The sequence below is a fragment of the Anser cygnoides genome, chromosome 10 (assembly GCF_040182565.1).
Source record: "Anser cygnoides isolate HZ-2024a breed goose chromosome 10, Taihu_goose_T2T_genome, whole genome shotgun sequence".
In the NCBI taxonomy this organism is placed as follows: Eukaryota; Metazoa; Chordata; class Aves; order Anseriformes; family Anatidae; genus Anser; species Anser cygnoides.
In genome coordinates this window covers 4,579,877-4,598,073 of record NC_089882.1, presented here as the reverse complement: position 1 = coordinate 4,598,073, position 18,197 = coordinate 4,579,877, and the positions used below count along the sequence as shown (strand labels likewise).

At 43.2% G+C, this 18,197-nt stretch overlaps 1 protein-coding gene across 8 annotated transcripts in view; it reads left to right on the top strand.

The window, feature by feature from the left end:
- Positions 1-18,197, top strand: part of LOC106036755 (contactin-4) — a 300,476-nt gene that overhangs the window by 243,247 nt on the left and 39,032 nt on the right. For all 8 annotated transcript variants that reach the window (XM_048068607.2, XM_048068576.2, XM_067002911.1 and 5 more), the window contains one exon: positions 1,619-1,769. In XM_048068607.2, coding sequence (XP_047924564.1) covers positions 1,619-1,769 — 151 coding nt within the window. The remainder of the gene's footprint in view (positions 1-1,618; positions 1,770-18,197) is intronic.

Below are 18,197 nucleotides of genomic sequence, written 5' to 3'. Positions count from 1 at the left end.
ACAAGTCTGTTGCAACTCCTAGTGATACGGTGTTTCGTAGGGAAGACTCAGTCTGTGGCTGAGGGCTGAATATCTTGCATAAGAATCAGACTAGATTTTCCTCCTACCCCTAAATTTCAGTAGTTTTTATCCCTCAATAACTACTTTGTTTGTCAGCCATCATAGAATAAAACCCATGTCGTGTAACTCCTCTGTCACAGGCAGGATTGCAGGTAAGTAGAAAGTTACTTAAAAAAAAAAAAAAGTCTAAGCTGATGCTTACAGAGATGGAAATAACAAGATTATTCACAAATCTATTTTGCCGATAAATTTTGGACAGTCATCTGAAAAATTTTCCAAAAAGTAATAATACATTAATTATGATATTATGTTATAGCTAAGCTTCATCTGGTTCTGAGTGCATTGGAATCCTCAGGATGCTGCCTTAATTTTGAAATGTTTTATATATAAGGTGTTGTTTTTCAGGTGGCTCTTACAGTCTTTAATAACATATACGTTTTCCCTTATGCTAAAATGAATCAGCTCTCTATGGTTAGACATAGCAGGCAGGACAGCTCAGAGATCTGTGAATTCTGTTTCATAAAAGTGGAAGGTAGAAGAGATCTATGAGATCATAAAGCCCATCATGTTATCAACGTAGGATTATTTTTTATATTCAACTCTTTTGCGGCAGGAATGATATTCAAAAGAATGGAGGCAGGCAAGATGCTGTAGGAAAAATGAATTTGCTTTCTGTATCACACTGCAGGTTTTTGTCTCCCAGCTGATTCAGGTGAGCTTTAGATCATTTTCTGGAGCATCAAGCAGTTGCAATGCACAGTGATCTAAACTCTCACCTTGCAGGGTGCAGCGAGAAAGAAAGATGAGCAAACAGCTGCAAGCTTTTGGGGATATGACGACATGGCAGAAGGCACAGGGATGGAGAGAATTTGTGGGGACCAGGAGGGACTGGGCAGAGTTTGCTGCCACTGGGCTGTCTGAGAGCAAACTCCTGTAAGCAAAGACGAAGTGAGCAGGTCAAGAGCTGTTCATGAAACCCTTAAGCTGCCTCACCTATTTGCTTTGAGCTTTCTGTACTGAAAAAAATAATTTTCCTATTTGATATAAATAAAACCTTCTGGTCTTCCTAGAGGCAGCTTCCTCCGAGCTCTGCCTGTCATTTGGTCTCATCAAATAAATCATTAAAAATCCTTTGAGGCAGGCATCAGAAGCCAAACAATCTCCTCCGTGCCGGGCCTGCCTTGCAGTCAGGTTGCAGACTGTCTGCAGGGCTTTGGTGTTTGCCTCAATGAACATTTGACTGTTTTTCACAAAATAGAAGTTTGTGCCCTGGAGAAACTAAGACAGATGATTGGAGAGTACCCTGTGCCCTGATGACTACTGAAGTCTTGCCTTGTTTTGCTTGGTTCAAGACCTGGCTGTGTCAAGGTCTCTCAACTTTATAGCATCAAAATAAAAGACCCTCTTCTGGCAACAACTGTGAATATAAAGTATTAAAAATAAAATTTTAAGGCAGATCATTCAGCAATTACAGGTGAGAAGAAACCCTGGAATATTCTAATGTGTCCGACTACCTTTTCCAGAGGTAATTTTGATCTGTTTTTTTTTTTTCTTTCAGCTGTCGGTCCAGATTTTTCCAAAACTCTCTTGAAAAAGTTAACTCTTGTGAAAGTGGGTGGTGAAGTAATCATTGAGTGTAAGCCGAAAGCTTCCCCCAGACCTACTTATTCTTGGAAGAAAGGAAAAGACATCCTAAGAGAAAATGAGAGGTAATGTTTTAAAGTAACCATTTATTTCATTAGCTTGCTCCAACCCAGGGGCTTTCAGCAATGAAAGCTAAATTTGTCATTAATAGCTTCCTAAAATTGACTTGCAAATAAATGTGAAAACAGCCAGTGTTCAACCTCAAGGAGCTTGGGCCAATATTTCTATTCCCATTGTGTTCATCCCAGTCTCTGTGTACTATTAAAGCACCCCTGCCAAGAAGCTGATAAAGATACATTCCAAAAAGCAAATATTTTGCCTCTGGATTGCTCTAAATAGCCATTGTTTTTCAAAAAAAAATCCCCAGCAGTATATCCCTGAAACCCTCCACTGCAAATTACACTCTCCTGGTAAATTACTCAATGTCCTGCAAACAGGAGTTATTCAGGGTCAGTAATTAATTTGGCAGTCATAATGCCTAACTTGGAGATGGCTTTTTCAGACTGGCTAAGTCATATTTTTTTTTTTTAAGTTCACAGGAAAACGTTATTAGGAATAAGAGCCTACTTTTTAAATCCACACGCATTGCTTCTGTGCTTGTAGCAGTTGCTGACTCTGGGTTGTGTTACCTGTTCCGCTTATGCAGCATCTGAGAAAGGGACCTGTAGAGTAGTGTAGGACACCTCAAAGTGCGATATACCTCTTTTATTGCAATGGATTGGTGGGAAAAATCGTGACCTGTGAGTACAGACAAAAGAGCCAGAAATTATGGGAAAATGTTATTTTTAAAAATTTAAACCTGTTGGATAGAGCTGTTGGTTTGTTGGTTGGTTGGTTTGGTTTGTTTTTTTGTTTTGTCTCACAAAGTCTAGTCTTGCTCCAGCCAACCTGCCTATAATGGACGTTAAAATATATACTGAGATGATTTGTATGAGTGTGTGAAAAGCTGTAATACATTTTTAGCCAGAGAAGTAAAATAAGGCACAACGTATTTCTGACTTGCCACCTGATATCTGGTATTTAGGATGCAATTGTCTATGAACCACTTGACTTCGTCTCTTAGGATAAAAGGAGTTGGGTGATGAGGTGTGTGCAGAGCTTCTGTTAGCAGCCAGGGCACAGAGCCGGGCAAGGCTGACGCTATAGCATATCAATATACATTGGTTTTTAAAACTGAAGTAGCTTGTTCTTCTGGTGAAGATTGTGGTGAGGGGGGGAGATACTAAATGCTGGAGGTTGCTGGCAAAGTTCGCAGCTAACATTTGCTGTTTTCTCTGAAGCTGCTCTCCTAGGCGTGCTGTGGTGTCATCTCCTCATTTAAATATAGCGAGTGGGAGAGGAAGCAGGGGTTTATGTGAGTCAGGGATTAGGAAAGGAAACAAGTGAGAGCAACTCCGTTTCTTGCTTTGTCACTGCTATGTAATGCTGACAACAAAGTGATTTTTTTCTAGCGCTACTCTTTCTTCTGCAAACTTTCCTAAAAGTCAGCTGCTGTAATACAGCAGAGGACGCTGGGTCCCAGCTTTCCAAGGGAAGGGGCTTGTTCACTTGTACCTCATGGCTAGGTGGTGGTTCAGTTTGCCTGTGCCTGTCATCACAGATAACTTCTGAATTGGCTATTACAATGGGCTACTGATGTTTCAGCCAATTTCCACCAAGTTTCAGAGGAAGAGATACACCTCAAAAAACTGCAGGTTTATTCAAAGCTTTGTGAAAATAGTGTTCCCTTTTCTCAGTCACCTGCTAGCTCCCCCCACTAAAACTTTATCACCTGAAGTCACACCGTGGTGGAATTCACACCAGAGCACACCCTGAAGTGTACACACCTCCATGCAAGTATTTTAAGGAGCAATTCCCTGGGTGCACCTACCATGATCTCCTGACCCAGCTTCACCCAAGGCAGGTTTAGTCATAAAAACCTGCTAAGATGTGATGAAAAACATCACTAGATTGTCTCGTATGAGAAAAAAATATGTCTATTTTTCTGGTGCAGCAGTTGGGGAGGAAAAAAAAAAAGAAAAAAAGGTAGTTGAGAGCTGTGCTCAACGCAGACTGTAGAAATGCCATGCTCCTCGTCCCACGCCTGCCAGCGCACCTCACCCAGCCGGAGCCTCCCACTCGGGCACTGAGCCCTGGATGGGAAATCAGACGTGAAATGTGCCCAAGCAGGTGTGAAATTTTCTGCTACTTCAGCCCTGGGGTTTTTCTGCCAGCCAGAGCTTCCAGCAGGACCTATCTGGCAAAATGTCTTAATGAACACTGCTCCGTTGGCTTGGCACTTGGACCTATTTAGTTCTTATGCGCAGTTGTTTGTGTCTCCCGTGGGGACAAGGGTGTTGAATCCTCGTCATTGCCTCTATTAACCATGCCATCCCTGCAATCTGTGACTGGAGACTGTGTGAAATGTGCAATTAAGGATTTATATTGTCTTCTGTGATCACGGCATTGTTCATCAGTGCTCTCTGACTTCACAGGGGTAGGAGAGGCCAAGTGGCTGGTCATCTGCTTAACCTTGCTGGTTAAATTTCTGGTTTCTTTTTTGCTGAAACATTATCTTCTCCCTGCCTCCCTGGTGGATGGCAGCATTGACTGAAGTCCAGTCCTAGTACATCCTTACACCCACACTTACATGTGGGCTTCAAACAAGAACTTTCCTGGCTGTTGAAAAAATCTGTTGAGATACGGTAAGAAAGATGCCAAGAAAATCTGCTGCTGAAATCTCTTCATCTAGGGCAGAAAAGAGAACTTTGCGACAGGTGTGGGAGAAACAAATGAAATCTCCAGCTTAACTGGCATTAGAGTCCTTTGAGTTTCAGAGAGGCACCTGAACATCTGGAGCCTTCTCCAAACTGAACTTGATTGTGTGAAGGTTGATAAACGTGGATGGTCCCTCCAACTCCAGGTGGAGTTAAAAGTAACGTTAATGCATTTGTCCTTGCTTTGAATTCTGATGTACAGCCTGACTTTGACGGTGACAATCATTCAGGCATTTGTCCTGGGGCTCTTGTGACTTTTCAGATGGAGCGTAATGTTAGGGACAACTTTCTGGAGATGGAAATAGCGTGCATCAGATTGGGCTGCCAGGACTCCTGCTCTCGAGGCTACAGCTGTCCAGGAGGCAAAACTAAGTGTGTTGTTCAATGCTTGCCCAGAGGGCAGAGATTACCATGGAAAAAAAAGAGCTTTATTGCTTTACGTTTCATATTCTTCTCTAGAGGCTGAACTACTAGTGTGTACTGCACCCCTAATGAATAACCTGCCCTGAAGATATCTCTTACCAGTGTTTGAGAACTGTGCAATCGTGTTATTAGAAATTCTGCCCTGAGGTACAATTATATTATTGCAGTCATTAAAGGTAGTTCATCTCCATAATAATGGAAATCCTGCCTTGGAGGCCTGACTGAGTCAAAATAACGTTAGTAGCTTGACTCCAGAAGGTAAATTTTATATAGAATCTGCTATAGCACAGATACATTGCAAATTCTGCTTCAGAAACAAGGACTGTTTCTATATGGAAGAGTTCATTTTCTGTCCCTGGTGCTCCCTTAGGTTCCCTTCACATTTCCAGGCAAAATAGCTGTAATGCTCTGTGGGGAAGGTCGTCAGTTGTATTAATGCCACTCCGTACAAACCAGCCTTACAGGGTGGCTGTGGCTGTTGGTAGAGCAGGAGCAGGTGAGTCCAGTCCCTGCCAATGTAACTTCCACTTCCACACCCCTGGGATAGGATGTGGGACTGAACAACACCTCCCAACAAGAATTGGGAGCTCAAGGTGGAATTAGGGTCCTTGGTTATTGCAAAACTGCGTTACATCTTTGGGGTCATTTCAGACTGTTCGATCAGAGAGATCTGTGCTGAGGTTTCAGAATGTTTTTCACATACAATTTGGTTCTCTTACATTTCCAGATGTGTTTATCCTCCAATGCCTTTATTCTGTCTCAACAGTAGGAGAAGAGATGTTCTGGAGAGCTGGATTCCTATTGTATAGGTTCTGTTTGAGTCATGTGCCACCAACATCAGTGTGACTCAGGAGGGGTGCTGGACTTACCCCTCTGAGATCGAGCTGGAGGGTGTTACTGCCCAGCTGCCCGAGGAGGACTGGCATTCAATCCAGGCAAAAAAAAAAAAAAAATAGAGGAATGAGGGCACAGACTACAGAAGCCAGAAAGTATGGTTTCTACTTAATTCTCAGTGGCAATTTGATCTTCTTCTTATCTTATGTCTTTATCCTTCTGATTTTGTGAAATTCGACAGTCAATGTCAAGTGACTTTTTGGATATAAAATACATAGTCATCAATGGCATTGTATACACAGTGGATAGGAATCAGACAAACATTATACTCAGAGACATGGTCTTCTGCAGTTATTACACCGTGTGAAAGACAACGATTCAAACCGAGTCCATGTTTCACACAGAAGCTGTCTCAGAAACCAAACGAATCATTCCTAGATGTCAGTGGGAGTTACAGCAGTGGAGGGTAATTTCACCTGAGATTTACCAAGATAAAACAGATATCCACGGCTACCCACAAGTCTGGAAAAACTTCCATTAATTGATGACCCCTGCATAACACTGGTGTGAATGAAAGCAAGTCCTTAATGGGGAGTCTTTCCTTTAAACTCCTGAATGCCAGTTGCAGATCAAGCGTCTTACAGAGCCCAGAATTTCCCATTTGTGACAATTATTTCCTAGCATGACACTGTATTTGCTGTTCCTTGGCAGGAGTGGGAGGGGAAGTCACAGCACTCAGATTGTTCTTGCAGGATTTTCTTAATCCTCTCACAATAATTCAATTACACCTAATGCCACAACGTTACATAAATTTATTACTAAGACTTGTGTTTTAGAACCTTTATTTTCAGATGATCTTACCATAGAAAGCTTTCAATTTGTTCATAATTACAGCGTGGCTCCCACAGAGAACTGCGCTAGCTGTAAGCACAAGCAGTTCGTCCTCACTCTGGTGGAAATCACAAGTCACTGTCGTCCCTGACACCTTCATTCAGAATTCCTGGGTACTAGAGGGAGAATCGAGCTGTGCATGATTAGAGGAAAATCCTAGAGCTACGCAGAGTTCTGCCAGCTGAAATTAAAACAAGACTCTGTCACAGCTGCTCCCGCACTCCAAACTGTTAGAGGAACGTCCTGAAACGGAACTGTAATTCGCCTTGAACTATACATCAGGAAGTGATAATTAAATAATATAAAACGGTTAATTCAACCTTAATTTTGAAACAATCAAATCTCCCTTAATTTTCATATTGTTTTCCATAGCCACCAAAAGAACGTTGCTACCAGCAGACTTACAGGTTCTTCCACGTAGGCACACACCATCCAAGGGCTGAGCCCACGGGGGCTTGGTGTTAAGGCTGATGCTGACAGCATGTTCTGCAGTGACACCCCAGGGCTTTTACACACTCAACTGCACGTATCGAACAGTCTCCTAGTAACTTCCTACCAAAGGTCCTTTTGTTAGAGTACCTTAAGAAAATTTCTAAGCGAATTGGTCAAGTTGATGTATTTTGGTATTGGCATGGAATAATTTACTTGGAGTAGAGTTGGAAGGGATAGTTAGACGCTGGTTTGTACTGCAGGACTGGTGTGATTTTCTTCGTGAGTCTTCCCTGTCTCTCATCCTGTGTTGGTTCCCAGCTCCAGGCAGTGTAGGCTGTGTGCAGGAAATCCAAGATATCTTTTATTTACCTGCTTTTCTGCCAGTTTGGGGGTTTGTTAGCACTGCTGCCTGGCCATCCTGCCGCTGTGTTAGCCAGGCTGTGGTGCAGCGGTGGAGTGAAGCATGTAGTCTGGTTTAGTGTGTGGTATCGGCACTAGGAGTGGTGCTGTGTTGGTGAAGCCATGTTCTGTGATGCTTTGGGACATCGCTGCGAAGAGGTGAGCAGGGCCGGCAGTGCCCTCTGGGTCCAGCTGTACACTACTTGTCGTTGGGGTTAGTGTCCTGAGGCCTCCTGAGACACCAGCACTTGGCCTGCAGCAGGTTTGGCACGGACAGTCTGAGCGCAAGGCTGAATCCATCACCTGGTTTAGAGTTCTGAAATTCAAGGAGAAATTCAGGTGAAAGAATTTCAAGGAGAAATTTATAAGTTTCCTGCTCAATCACACAGTTGCCAGTGCCTCCCTGTTCTGTTGTCAGCTATCTCATGCACTTGGTGAGAACTTGCACGTCAAAATATAATGTGTTTTCCCTTGAAATAATGAATGTTTAAAATATGTACATAATGGTTTTCATTTGTAATGTTCTCCTAAAGGTATTGGAAGTCACATTTACTGTGGTACCAGACATATACTCAGTCCAGGACAGAAAAATAATTGTACTTTTAAGCCCCCAAACAAATTAGTCTTCTCCCGTTCTTGTTCATGTAGAGCCCTTATATCATTAGAGCTGTTTCTTTTCTATGAATATACAGTGCATTGTTTGTATGGTTTAATTGTAAGGAAAGAAATTCATAAAAAACAAATGATGTTCTGTGCTGGTAGCAAAGAATATGAAAGTGTCCAATTAAACAGACACTCACTAGGACTCATATAATAGCAACATCTGTTATCTTAATTAAACAAGTTTCTGTATAAAGGGACCCTCATAGTGCATTTTGTTAGAGAAGGATCTGACCTAGATACTCCAGGCACGCTCGCTGTCTTCATGGAAATTTTCCCAGTTGGTCCCATTATCTTGCAGTCTTGACAAGCTTTGTGATATATGAGCACACTCTTGCACACACAAAGCCATACTGCTTAAAGCAGGAGGATTTTATATTTTTTTTTTAGTTGAAAACCAATAAAAGCACAGACATGCAGCATATAATGGCATTTACTCATTGAATTCAGTTACGGCAGCATTAAGAACTGTAAAGCGTGCACAGCAAACTTGGACCTTGTCAGATAATGGTCAGGAGAGAGCCGCGCTTCCAGAAAGCGCTCAAGGTTCATTTGCAGAAGTGCTTACGTGCTTCAGAATTTAAGCAATTTAGGCCCAGATTTTTCCAGACATTTCATAGCTGCTCTCCACCATATCATCTCTAGTCAGAGATGATCTAGAAGAGTAAGCTCACTTTTCAAAGTCTCGGTGCTATAGTGACTTCTGAAGAGGAGATGGGGGTTTGTGAGACTGGGAAAGGGCAGTGGGAGGTGGAGAGGAGCAGACGGGATTGCAGCTGGGATGTTTGCTGTGTGTGACTAGATGGTTTTGTTGGCTTCTGTCCTTTAACACTGTTCAGAGACTTTTCTCTTGTGAGAAGGAAAGACCTTAGCCATGGTTTTCTCAAGAGTTAGCATCCTCAGGATGTCCTCACGAGGGCTGTTCCTTTACAGAGCCATCAGACTAGGTGTTATTTTAATAACAAATTTTAACATGTTTATTTCGATGCTATACCGTTTTGAGAAGAAAAAGTTGTGAAATCAGGCAAGAAAGGAGAGCCTTTTCTCTTACTCTGTCAGTGTGTCTGGAGTTTAAATAGCTGTATAAATTCCCATTTTTTATTTGTTGCCTCAAACTTCCTAATTAGTTACTAATTGCTTTAAACAGCCAGAAACAAAATGGCAAGAGGACAGGCAGCACATCTTTTCCAGTCTGGTGCCAGAGTACAAACCATGATAATATTTTTATACTGATTACTTGAGAGATGAATTGCTAGCAGTGGCTTTTGGACACGCAGACTGGTGACACCTCAGCAGAAAATAAAACCTCAAAGGATGCTTCCTATCATTGTTTTGCATTAATTGTGTAGAATTTTTTTTTCAAAATAAAGTACCTGTGCAATTTCTTTAAGGCAGACAGGTAACCAAACCATCAATAACATGTCGGTTTTTCATTACATCCTGCCTAGGCGATATGAAAAATGACACCCTACAAATAGCTTTTTGAAGTTTGAGCCGACAATGCAGCATTCATCTTACTTTTCAAAGACAATGGCAGAGGATGGCTCTACTTCATGGGAATGTCTGAAATAACTGGCATGTACTTACTTTAACCATTTGTTCTGCAAAAGAGAACTAAAATGAACGAGGAAACCACTTGACTCACTGGTCAGGGTGCCTAAGGGAGCCCTCTGACTCTTGATAGCCTCATGTTCACGGATCATTCCTTTACCAGCAGAAGCTGATGTTAGTTTTGCATGGTCTGGAGGATCCCAGCATGCTGAAGCACCAGCTCATCCCACTGTCAGCCTGAAACAACAGCTCTGGGACAAGCACCTTGAAAGCCTGCCCCGAGCCACTCGCTGCTCTCCTGGGCGCTCACAGGCGTGGTGTCAGCGAGGGGAAGGAGCGGAGCCAGCCGGCAGCTCTGTGCTCGTTGCCTCCTCTGAAGTCCGTCGGTGAAATCCATACAGCTTGGTCATAGTTTTCCTTAGGAGTAGGTCACTAACTGCTCTTGGCTTCTTCAGAAGGAGAGTTACCAGGCTTTTTTTCCTTTCCTGCTCTATATCGGGCCGTAATAACTCTCATCGCTTCTGTAGCTGGAGAAACCTGCTGTATGCTTGTATGCATAACCCTGTAAATGATAGTCCACAAAGGTTAGATGTTCAGCTGTTTGGCTTTACCAGCCTCCTAATTGTCTAACTTCAGTGTTGATAGTAAGTTGGCAACTCCAGCGTTCCTTGCTGCGTTGCCTTCTCCCTCTGTTCTTGAGCAAATGTTCCTAGCAAAATGTTATCTGAGCAGGGTTAGGGATTTATTTAGAACACAGATTTGCTGCCATTTTATGTTGTCTAAAGTAATTAGGCTGATCCCTAAAATGTGCGCGTTCATTTATCTGCTCTGTGCCGTCAGCAAGCTGTTGCCGTTCTCCCAGCAGACACTTTTAGGTGTGGTGAGGGTGCAGCGCGGACACACGTAGGGCTTGGCTGTCACCACGTGGGGACCACAGCCTGGCCGTGGTACGACCTCACCATGTTGGTGGGACCCAAAGCACCTAGAGAAGTCAGCAGGCTTTTACCGTGGGGCTTGGCAATTTGTTTTAAAATAGAGCCTTGCTTGCAGGGGGTTGCAAAAGGAGAGAGCGAAGCACACAGGCAGCCCCCTTCTCGGGGGCATCAGACCCCCGGGGCACGGTGAGACGTGTCCCGTGCTTGCACTGCCACTCGCCGAGTGCTGTTAAGCAGCTGCTGCTTGTCCTGCTCGAGGTGTTTCATCTTTATGATTATTAAATTCATCTCCAGGTACCATACAAGCAGCTACAAATTATTTCTCCCTCTCGGTAAAAGCACTCCAGGAAAGGCAGAGTTCTCCCCCGCGGAGCTGTTGTGTCGGGCGCAGGCAGGATCTGGCTCCCTGCAGCGAGGCGGATTTCTCTCTGTTGCGAGCACATGCCGCAGCCAGCCCTTTCAACAATAAATGCCTGTAATTAGCCTCCTAAAAGCAGTTTGAAATTCATGTATGGTTCATACATGTCCTCTAATTTTAAAATGATAATAATAATAATGATTACAGCATTTTGAAATGAAAAAAATATATCAAATGTTTCTTCTCTTGGATATTTTCGTAATTAAGAGCTAAAAGATAATGATTTTACAGATTTTACATTTTAAGAAATGCATGTTTAAAATCCAAGGAAATAATTATATGTCTACTGGGGAAAAAGAAAGGATTTCTGATGAACTTTTTAGACATTCTACCAGACTCGGTGGTGTTTTTGATGATTATTTTAACACCATTTTTAGGTGACGTAAATGTGTCTTTGGATCTTGCAAATCTATGTTAATGTCGATTACAAGTGGAGTGGGTAATTTATCTTTGTTCTGTGGGCATTTTTTGTTGAAACTAGAGGAAAAGATGTGTTATCTTTGAAAGACTATGCCTTTGGGCATCTATTCAGATGGTATCAGCTGGAGCGAATAAGCTGAGAATGCATTTACTGCTTCTGCTCTAATCTCACGAATGCTCCCAGAAATGGTTTGTGTCAGCAGATGATGCACAGAAAATCTCTTACAGATTTTTTTTTTTCTCATAAGAGAATAATTTTTATGAGCTTCAGTGGAGTTTCTGTTAATGGTTATGTTTGTCAAACCTCGGAAGCGTTTGCTGTAGGTAGAGGGCGATGGCTTCTCCTTGATGGGGAAGGAGTTGTTAGCGAGGGTGGCTGGAGGCTGCGCTTCCAAATTTGATTCCTCGGACCGGCACCGTCCCTCTTCGTTGGCTGGGAGAAGTCACTTAATCTCCATGCCTCTGGCTCTAATCACTGCTGTGGAAGAACGAGCATAGCAAATATTTCACCGAACATTAGGTAGAGCGAATGCAGGAGTGGCTTCAAAGCACCTGCTGCTTTTTTATGCAAGGTTCACCTCGCTTCGGAGCACGAGAGGATACGTGGCGGGGAGCTGTGTGCCCATGGGCGGGCAGCTGTGCGCAGATGGATGCTTTGGCCTTCCGCGGCATGGGTTGGGAGTGTACCAGCCTGGAGGAGAAGACGTGGGGCTGCTGAAGCACCAGAGGCTGGGCCGTGCAAGGGGCGCGCTCCGGACCCACCAAGCCGGGCACCCCTTCCTTCCCAGTGCCGCTTTCATGTTCTGTGACAAACGGCCAGCTCGGTCTGTAAAAATAAACCGCGAGAGCTGTGCTAAAAGGGCAGTTTCCCATGGAGATTGGTCTTTGTTTCCCACCAAAATCAATGGAAAATTGGCTCTTTGCACCATTGGGCCCTTCCAGACTCAGAAAATCTTCCCAGATAGCTCAAATTATTGCCTCATGTCTAAGGAATGAAAGCTGTAAAAACGAGCGTCCTTTTGCTTTGCTCAGATCTGCTTCTTCAAATATTTATTTTCATGACAGGGTCTTTCTTACTGTATTTATTTTAATTCTGTGTGTAATGAAAAAACAGTGTAAAGGGAGGGAAGACTAAAGGTTTCTATTATTTGAAATTCACAACAGCCTACTCTTTTCCTTCGGGGTCCCTGGCTGTTTGGTTTTCATTTGTTTCTTCCTGTTATCAGCATCCCTTAAGAAAGATATTTTGTAGAGAACTGTTCTTCTTAGATAACCCAGGGATACTTTTATATTTGAATTATGACCCTAGGCATCTCTGAACAATTTACATGAAGCCTCTAATAGCTGTAAATGCTCACTTCTTTCCTGCCCACTCCTTCAGGACGGGGTTTCATCAGTTCCACACTTGCCTTTAAAATTTCTGGGCAAATAGGAGGATGATGACAAAACACAGCTTTTGTGGTGATAGATATTAATATATGCTGGGTGCAATATTATTTATTTGGACTGCTCTGTCACTGCAAATAAACAGTTTGCTGAAAAATAAAATTGTGGGAAGAACTTAAGATACCAGCTCCATCACTCGTTTACACTGATACTGAGTTCAGTGAAGTTATGTTTTTTGATGCCAAGAGGGGCCCCATTTTTTTCTCAAAAATATTTATCCGAGCAAAATGTGTTCTATTTTTCTTTATCTCTGGAAAAATATTTACTGTTTTTTAGCGTTTTGGTTTTTTACAACAATCAGAAGGAATTTCAGTTTGTACTCTCCTCACTTTTAATTCTTCATTCTTAGCAAGCCTGTAAATGAAAAGCATAAGATGAAAACAAGTTTGCGCACAATTCGCATCCCTGGAATAAGATCCATATCAATAAAAAATAGTGTAATACTCTGTATTTGTGATGCAGCAAGGTAAGAGCAGCTGTTACCAAGACTTTTGAAAAGATCTGTGTTAAATCTTTGTGCTTTCCTTATAGTCCCAGAGCACAGCAAAGACCAAAGAACCCAAACTGCGTACATCACAGGCTTCTTGCTAATTCCCAGTTGCCCTGATTGTAGCAGTAAACCTTCTGGTGTCCTTCCTGACTCAGATGTCCTGGCAAAAAGGTGCAAAGGTGGTTTTCCTGGCCTTACCCAGCAAGAGTTTATTTGGAATATATATATATATATATATATATATATATATATTTAAGAATCCTACCTTAGAGATCAAGAACACCCACAGGACAGAGGCCCTGGTTGTCCTGCACCCCTGTGCCATGCGACCACTTCATCCTCAGCCCCTGCAGTCCCATGTAAGACACAGCTCCAGCAAAGGTGGTGGGAACTTTCCTATTAATCTAAATGGAGCAGGATTTTAGCTCGGTTTATTTTGAGCAAATATAGTTCTTACCTGGAAATTAATTATAGTGAGTTTGCTGTTAAGAGACCTGCCAGTTGTCATGGATAAGTAAGGCCTTATCTAATGCCTGCTTTCACCAAGAGAAAGACATGTACTAAATTAAATGGGCTTTGACTGAGGCTCTAAATTAGCTCAGACTTTTCCGTGAACCATGAAAAGACAAGTAGTTATAGACAAATAAGTACTGAAGCAGCTGTAGGTGGTTAACTAAATCAAAACTAACAGGTCCTGGACAAGAAGTTGTGTATCTGTAAAAGGCTGCCTGCGTCGTCTGGCTGTCGATACCAGTTATGGGTTTAGATGGATGATCAAATAAAAACCACTGTAATGCCATTCCAGCAGACAATATCTTCCTGCAGTTCACTCAGATGCAACCTAATGGCCAGGTTAGACACGAATCCAACTTGTCCTTGCTCGTGGTGCTGTGCTGGCCCTAGCCCTCAGGACATGGTGGTGGTGGCAGCAGGGACACCGTCCACTTCACACCTTTCCCAGTGAGGCAGAAATGTCCGGAGCTGGAGCTGCTCTCGGGGGCACAGGTGGGTGAAGCCCGAGCCTGGAAAGTCCCATCTGTGCACGGGGAGATAGCGGTGTTTTTAGCTGTGTTGATACAGGGTGGGAAATCTCAGGTGGCCCCGAAGCTGGGGGGTGACAATCAGGGCTCTCCTCTTGTCCTCGCCTCCCTGCACGCTCCAGCAGCCACCCAGGGTGTCGAGTGGAGCTCTGCAAAGCCCACATTGACCTCAGCGTGTGCTTTAATGGGGATTAATGCTATAAAGCAGACAGCTCTAACCTTACTGTTATTTATTTGTGCTACATAAAGGTTGTAGTCACACACAGCGGGAGCATCCCATGGCCACAGGAATTATTGGCTGTGGACCGTACTCGGAAGCAGCCCATCCTTCACAGTGACGGGCAGGTACTGGTGAGTGCTGTCCCTGGCTCGGGGAGGGCTGCGAGCAGTAAATCCTCCCTCGCAGCCAGGCTTCTGCATTCAGACCCGTGAGCATTTCTAAATCTCTGTGTTTTCCTGAAATAGCCTAATGGCCAATACCACTTTTATGAGATCATTTTAATAATCCCAGTCGCTGCCTCATTGCATGGGAAGCATTATTAAAAAGGTAATAAACTGCTGCAAAGACATGTGATAGAAATAATTTGATAAATAATGCAATTGCCTGGAATCATTTACATTTGCAGTGGAGTTGTGGCACGAAGCAAAGTTGTTGTTAGGCTAAAAATTGCTCTCGCTACTCCTGCCTATGAGCTGGGTAAGGGCTGAGCAAACACACTGCTGAGAATTCAGGCTGCTCTGCCTGGTGTCTTTCCTTTCCTCCTGCTTCCACCCCCCAGCCCAAGTGAGGCTCCGGAGGAAGGACAATAAGCCATTCATCATGTAGGCTGAAATACACTGTTTTTCACAGGTACATTTACCCTAAATCTTCTCTCAGAAGACGGATTATCTCTTAGAAGAACTCTGGCACCACAGTCCCTTTTCAATAGCCATGTCAACCACTGCCACAAAGGCTGTACATGAAGGGATCAATGGTAGTTTTATCTCAAATTGCACTCAGTGTGTGTTTCTTCCAACTGACATTCATTTAAATGCTTGCTCTAAGACATCTTTTCTCCCTGTAATAGAAAAAGGATCGGACATCCTAAGCATTGTTTCCTGGGGGAAAAAAAATTAAAAATATTCACTTGGCGAAGCATGAAATATTTCAGATGTCTGTGCTTAATCAACAGTGAAAGCAAGTGTAGTTATGCTTGTATTTCCTAAATTAAAATGCTGAAATTATCAGATAAGAAGCAACATACCCTATTTCATTGCAGCAGAGCTAATAAAACTATCTGAGATTTAAAAAAAGGTCACTTTATAATTATGAGTACTTTGCTCCAAAGAAAGGTTCCAGCTGTAATCTGCAGTCCAGCAGTTCGGCTGCCTGCCTGCCCCGTGTCCCTGGGGAAGAAAGCCGCTGCTGTCACACACAGCCTGCCATATGCACTGCCTCTGTCATCCGTTCATATTCCACACGTTTCCATCTGCTAAACAGAAAAATAGAGGGCATGCTGACCAGAGTGTATTGAGGGATACCTGCAGCATCATCTGTCTGGTGCAAATCTTGTATCGGCGATGCGTGGACGATGTGAGTGAGCAAGTAATTCCCTGTGAGAAGGTCAGCACATGAGCGTGCCGCTTACCCTGTAAAGGCTTTCACCTGAAGCCCGTGAGGTACGGATGAGATTTATCAATCCCTGGCTTTGCAGAGCTGGTATATTTGGTTCCTGGACTGAATAGTTTCAATTAAACAATGGAGCAAGATGTTGCAGTAAATATTGTGAGTCTGCAATTCCTGGGCAAATACTGTATCACGGCATGGGGACGACCTGAGCAGCAGACTGTAGGTATGCTTTGGTAGATGCAAGTGCTGCAGTCAGACACCCAGAGGTCAGATTTCCTCGGGGCTGGGCTGGAGGTAATTACTGATAAGCACTTTTATGATGGGCTCTGGGCATTTTGCAGCTTTCACCCATCACTCATATTGCAAATTAGGGCTCAATCTTGTTTTCACTAAGTCAGTGATAAAACTCTTACTGATCTCAACGGGACGTATTCTATCTCTAAATGCATGTGTTACTTGCTGAGAAATATTTATCTGCTCTTGGGAATTCTGCCCAGCAGTGAGAGATGCTGTGGTGAGCTCCATGAATCAGACCCGTTGTGCTCAGTTCGGGCTGGGGGCAGCATAACCTGCTGACGGGTGACTTAACTGATACGGCAGAGGTATCATGATTTGAAAAACAGGGGGTAATAGATCAAGTGATTGTGCGCTGGTATTTGTCCTTACACTGCTCCGGATCTGCCTGGCCTCTTCCATCCATCTCTAGCAGCTGCTAGACCCGGGCAAGTTGGAGTTGCTGCCTTAATCCAGGCTGTGCAGACGTGGCCGTGATACCAGAGCGGATCCTTTCTCAGAGGCCTGGGTATCTGTGAATATCACTGCTCTGTGCAAGTTAGAAGTTTCTCATCCAAAAGGATGCATCTTTCTCCTTCGTGTAGTTTTCAAGGTTCACACCAACCAAGCAGACAAATGCCTTAAGGCACTTTCATTCCTGCAGAGCTGGCACAGGGCACGGGCAGTCGCCATGCGTACAGCATCAGCAAGAGGCTAGTGGGAGAACTGCGTGCCGATCAGTTCTGCAAAAGACTTCTTTAGGGTAATATAAAGTGTTCAGCTTGCAAGTTTCTATATATTTGCTGCAGAACTGGCAAAAAATGGGCAAGGAGGGCTAGGGAGAGATGTTTTCAGCATTTTTAAAGGTCCTTTGTCCCCAGAAGATTTCTAATCAAAAATGTGACAAGGTCAGTTCCTCCTGGGGTAGGGCCCAAGGCTTCGGTTTAGGAAACAACCAGTCTTTTCATCTCCTAATTTCAGCTGAGTCTCTGCTCTCCGTGGATCTGAAATCTCCAGTTGACAACACAAATCAACAGATTCATTCCTACAAATGATATAATATGTTCAAAATAGATGACCTTTTGTTATGTAAGGATGCTAAAATATCCTGTACCATCTTGATGCTTCCAAGTGGATGTTTTTCTCTTCTTTGTCTGTTCTGCGGTACCAGCAGTGACTAACTGCTGGTTTATCAGTTGCTTTAACCGGTGCAAGAACAGATTTACATTTTTAGTTCCTCTTCCCAGTGTTGTGGTTAGCAGTGTCGGGGAACTCGATAGCAGGTCAATAGCTCAGTTTTGGGGTTTGAGGTGGTTTAAAGCGGTGTGTACTCGGCAAGCAATGCTTTATTCTGAAGTAATCTGCCTTTACGGGAAATGTGCTTTATTTTTAAGTCTTCCTAGGCACCTTACTAGAGAACATCTTGTGGGTATTTTTCAGAAGAGAAAGAAAGTGTAGGGAGCAGTGCTTCATTTAATTTGAACTTTGAGTCTTGAAAGGACTTGTTCAACCAAACTGCTAAAAGCGGCTGATCAGGGGATGTTTGCTTTCAAGCCAATTAGCAGTTTGAGAACCTTCAATGGCCCGCGATGAGCCTTTCCTCCCCCTTAATGCAAATACGTCTGCAAAGAGAATTTGTGAAGTAGCAAAATCAGTGAAAGTCATTCTTACTTTCTCAACTAACTGTAACAAATTTCAAAGTGTTAAAATAATTACTTGTTAACTTCTAGCACATTGGATTCAAATTAAGGCACAAAACACTCAGTGTAGAAAAGCACCCTCAGCAAAAAGAGCCACATAACCATAAGGCCTCCTAATCAATGACTCACACTAAGATTTTAGTGGTCTGATTTATTAAAAAAAAAAAAAGCCTGCACAGTTATTTGTCATTTGTAATGCTGGTAATTTACAGGAGC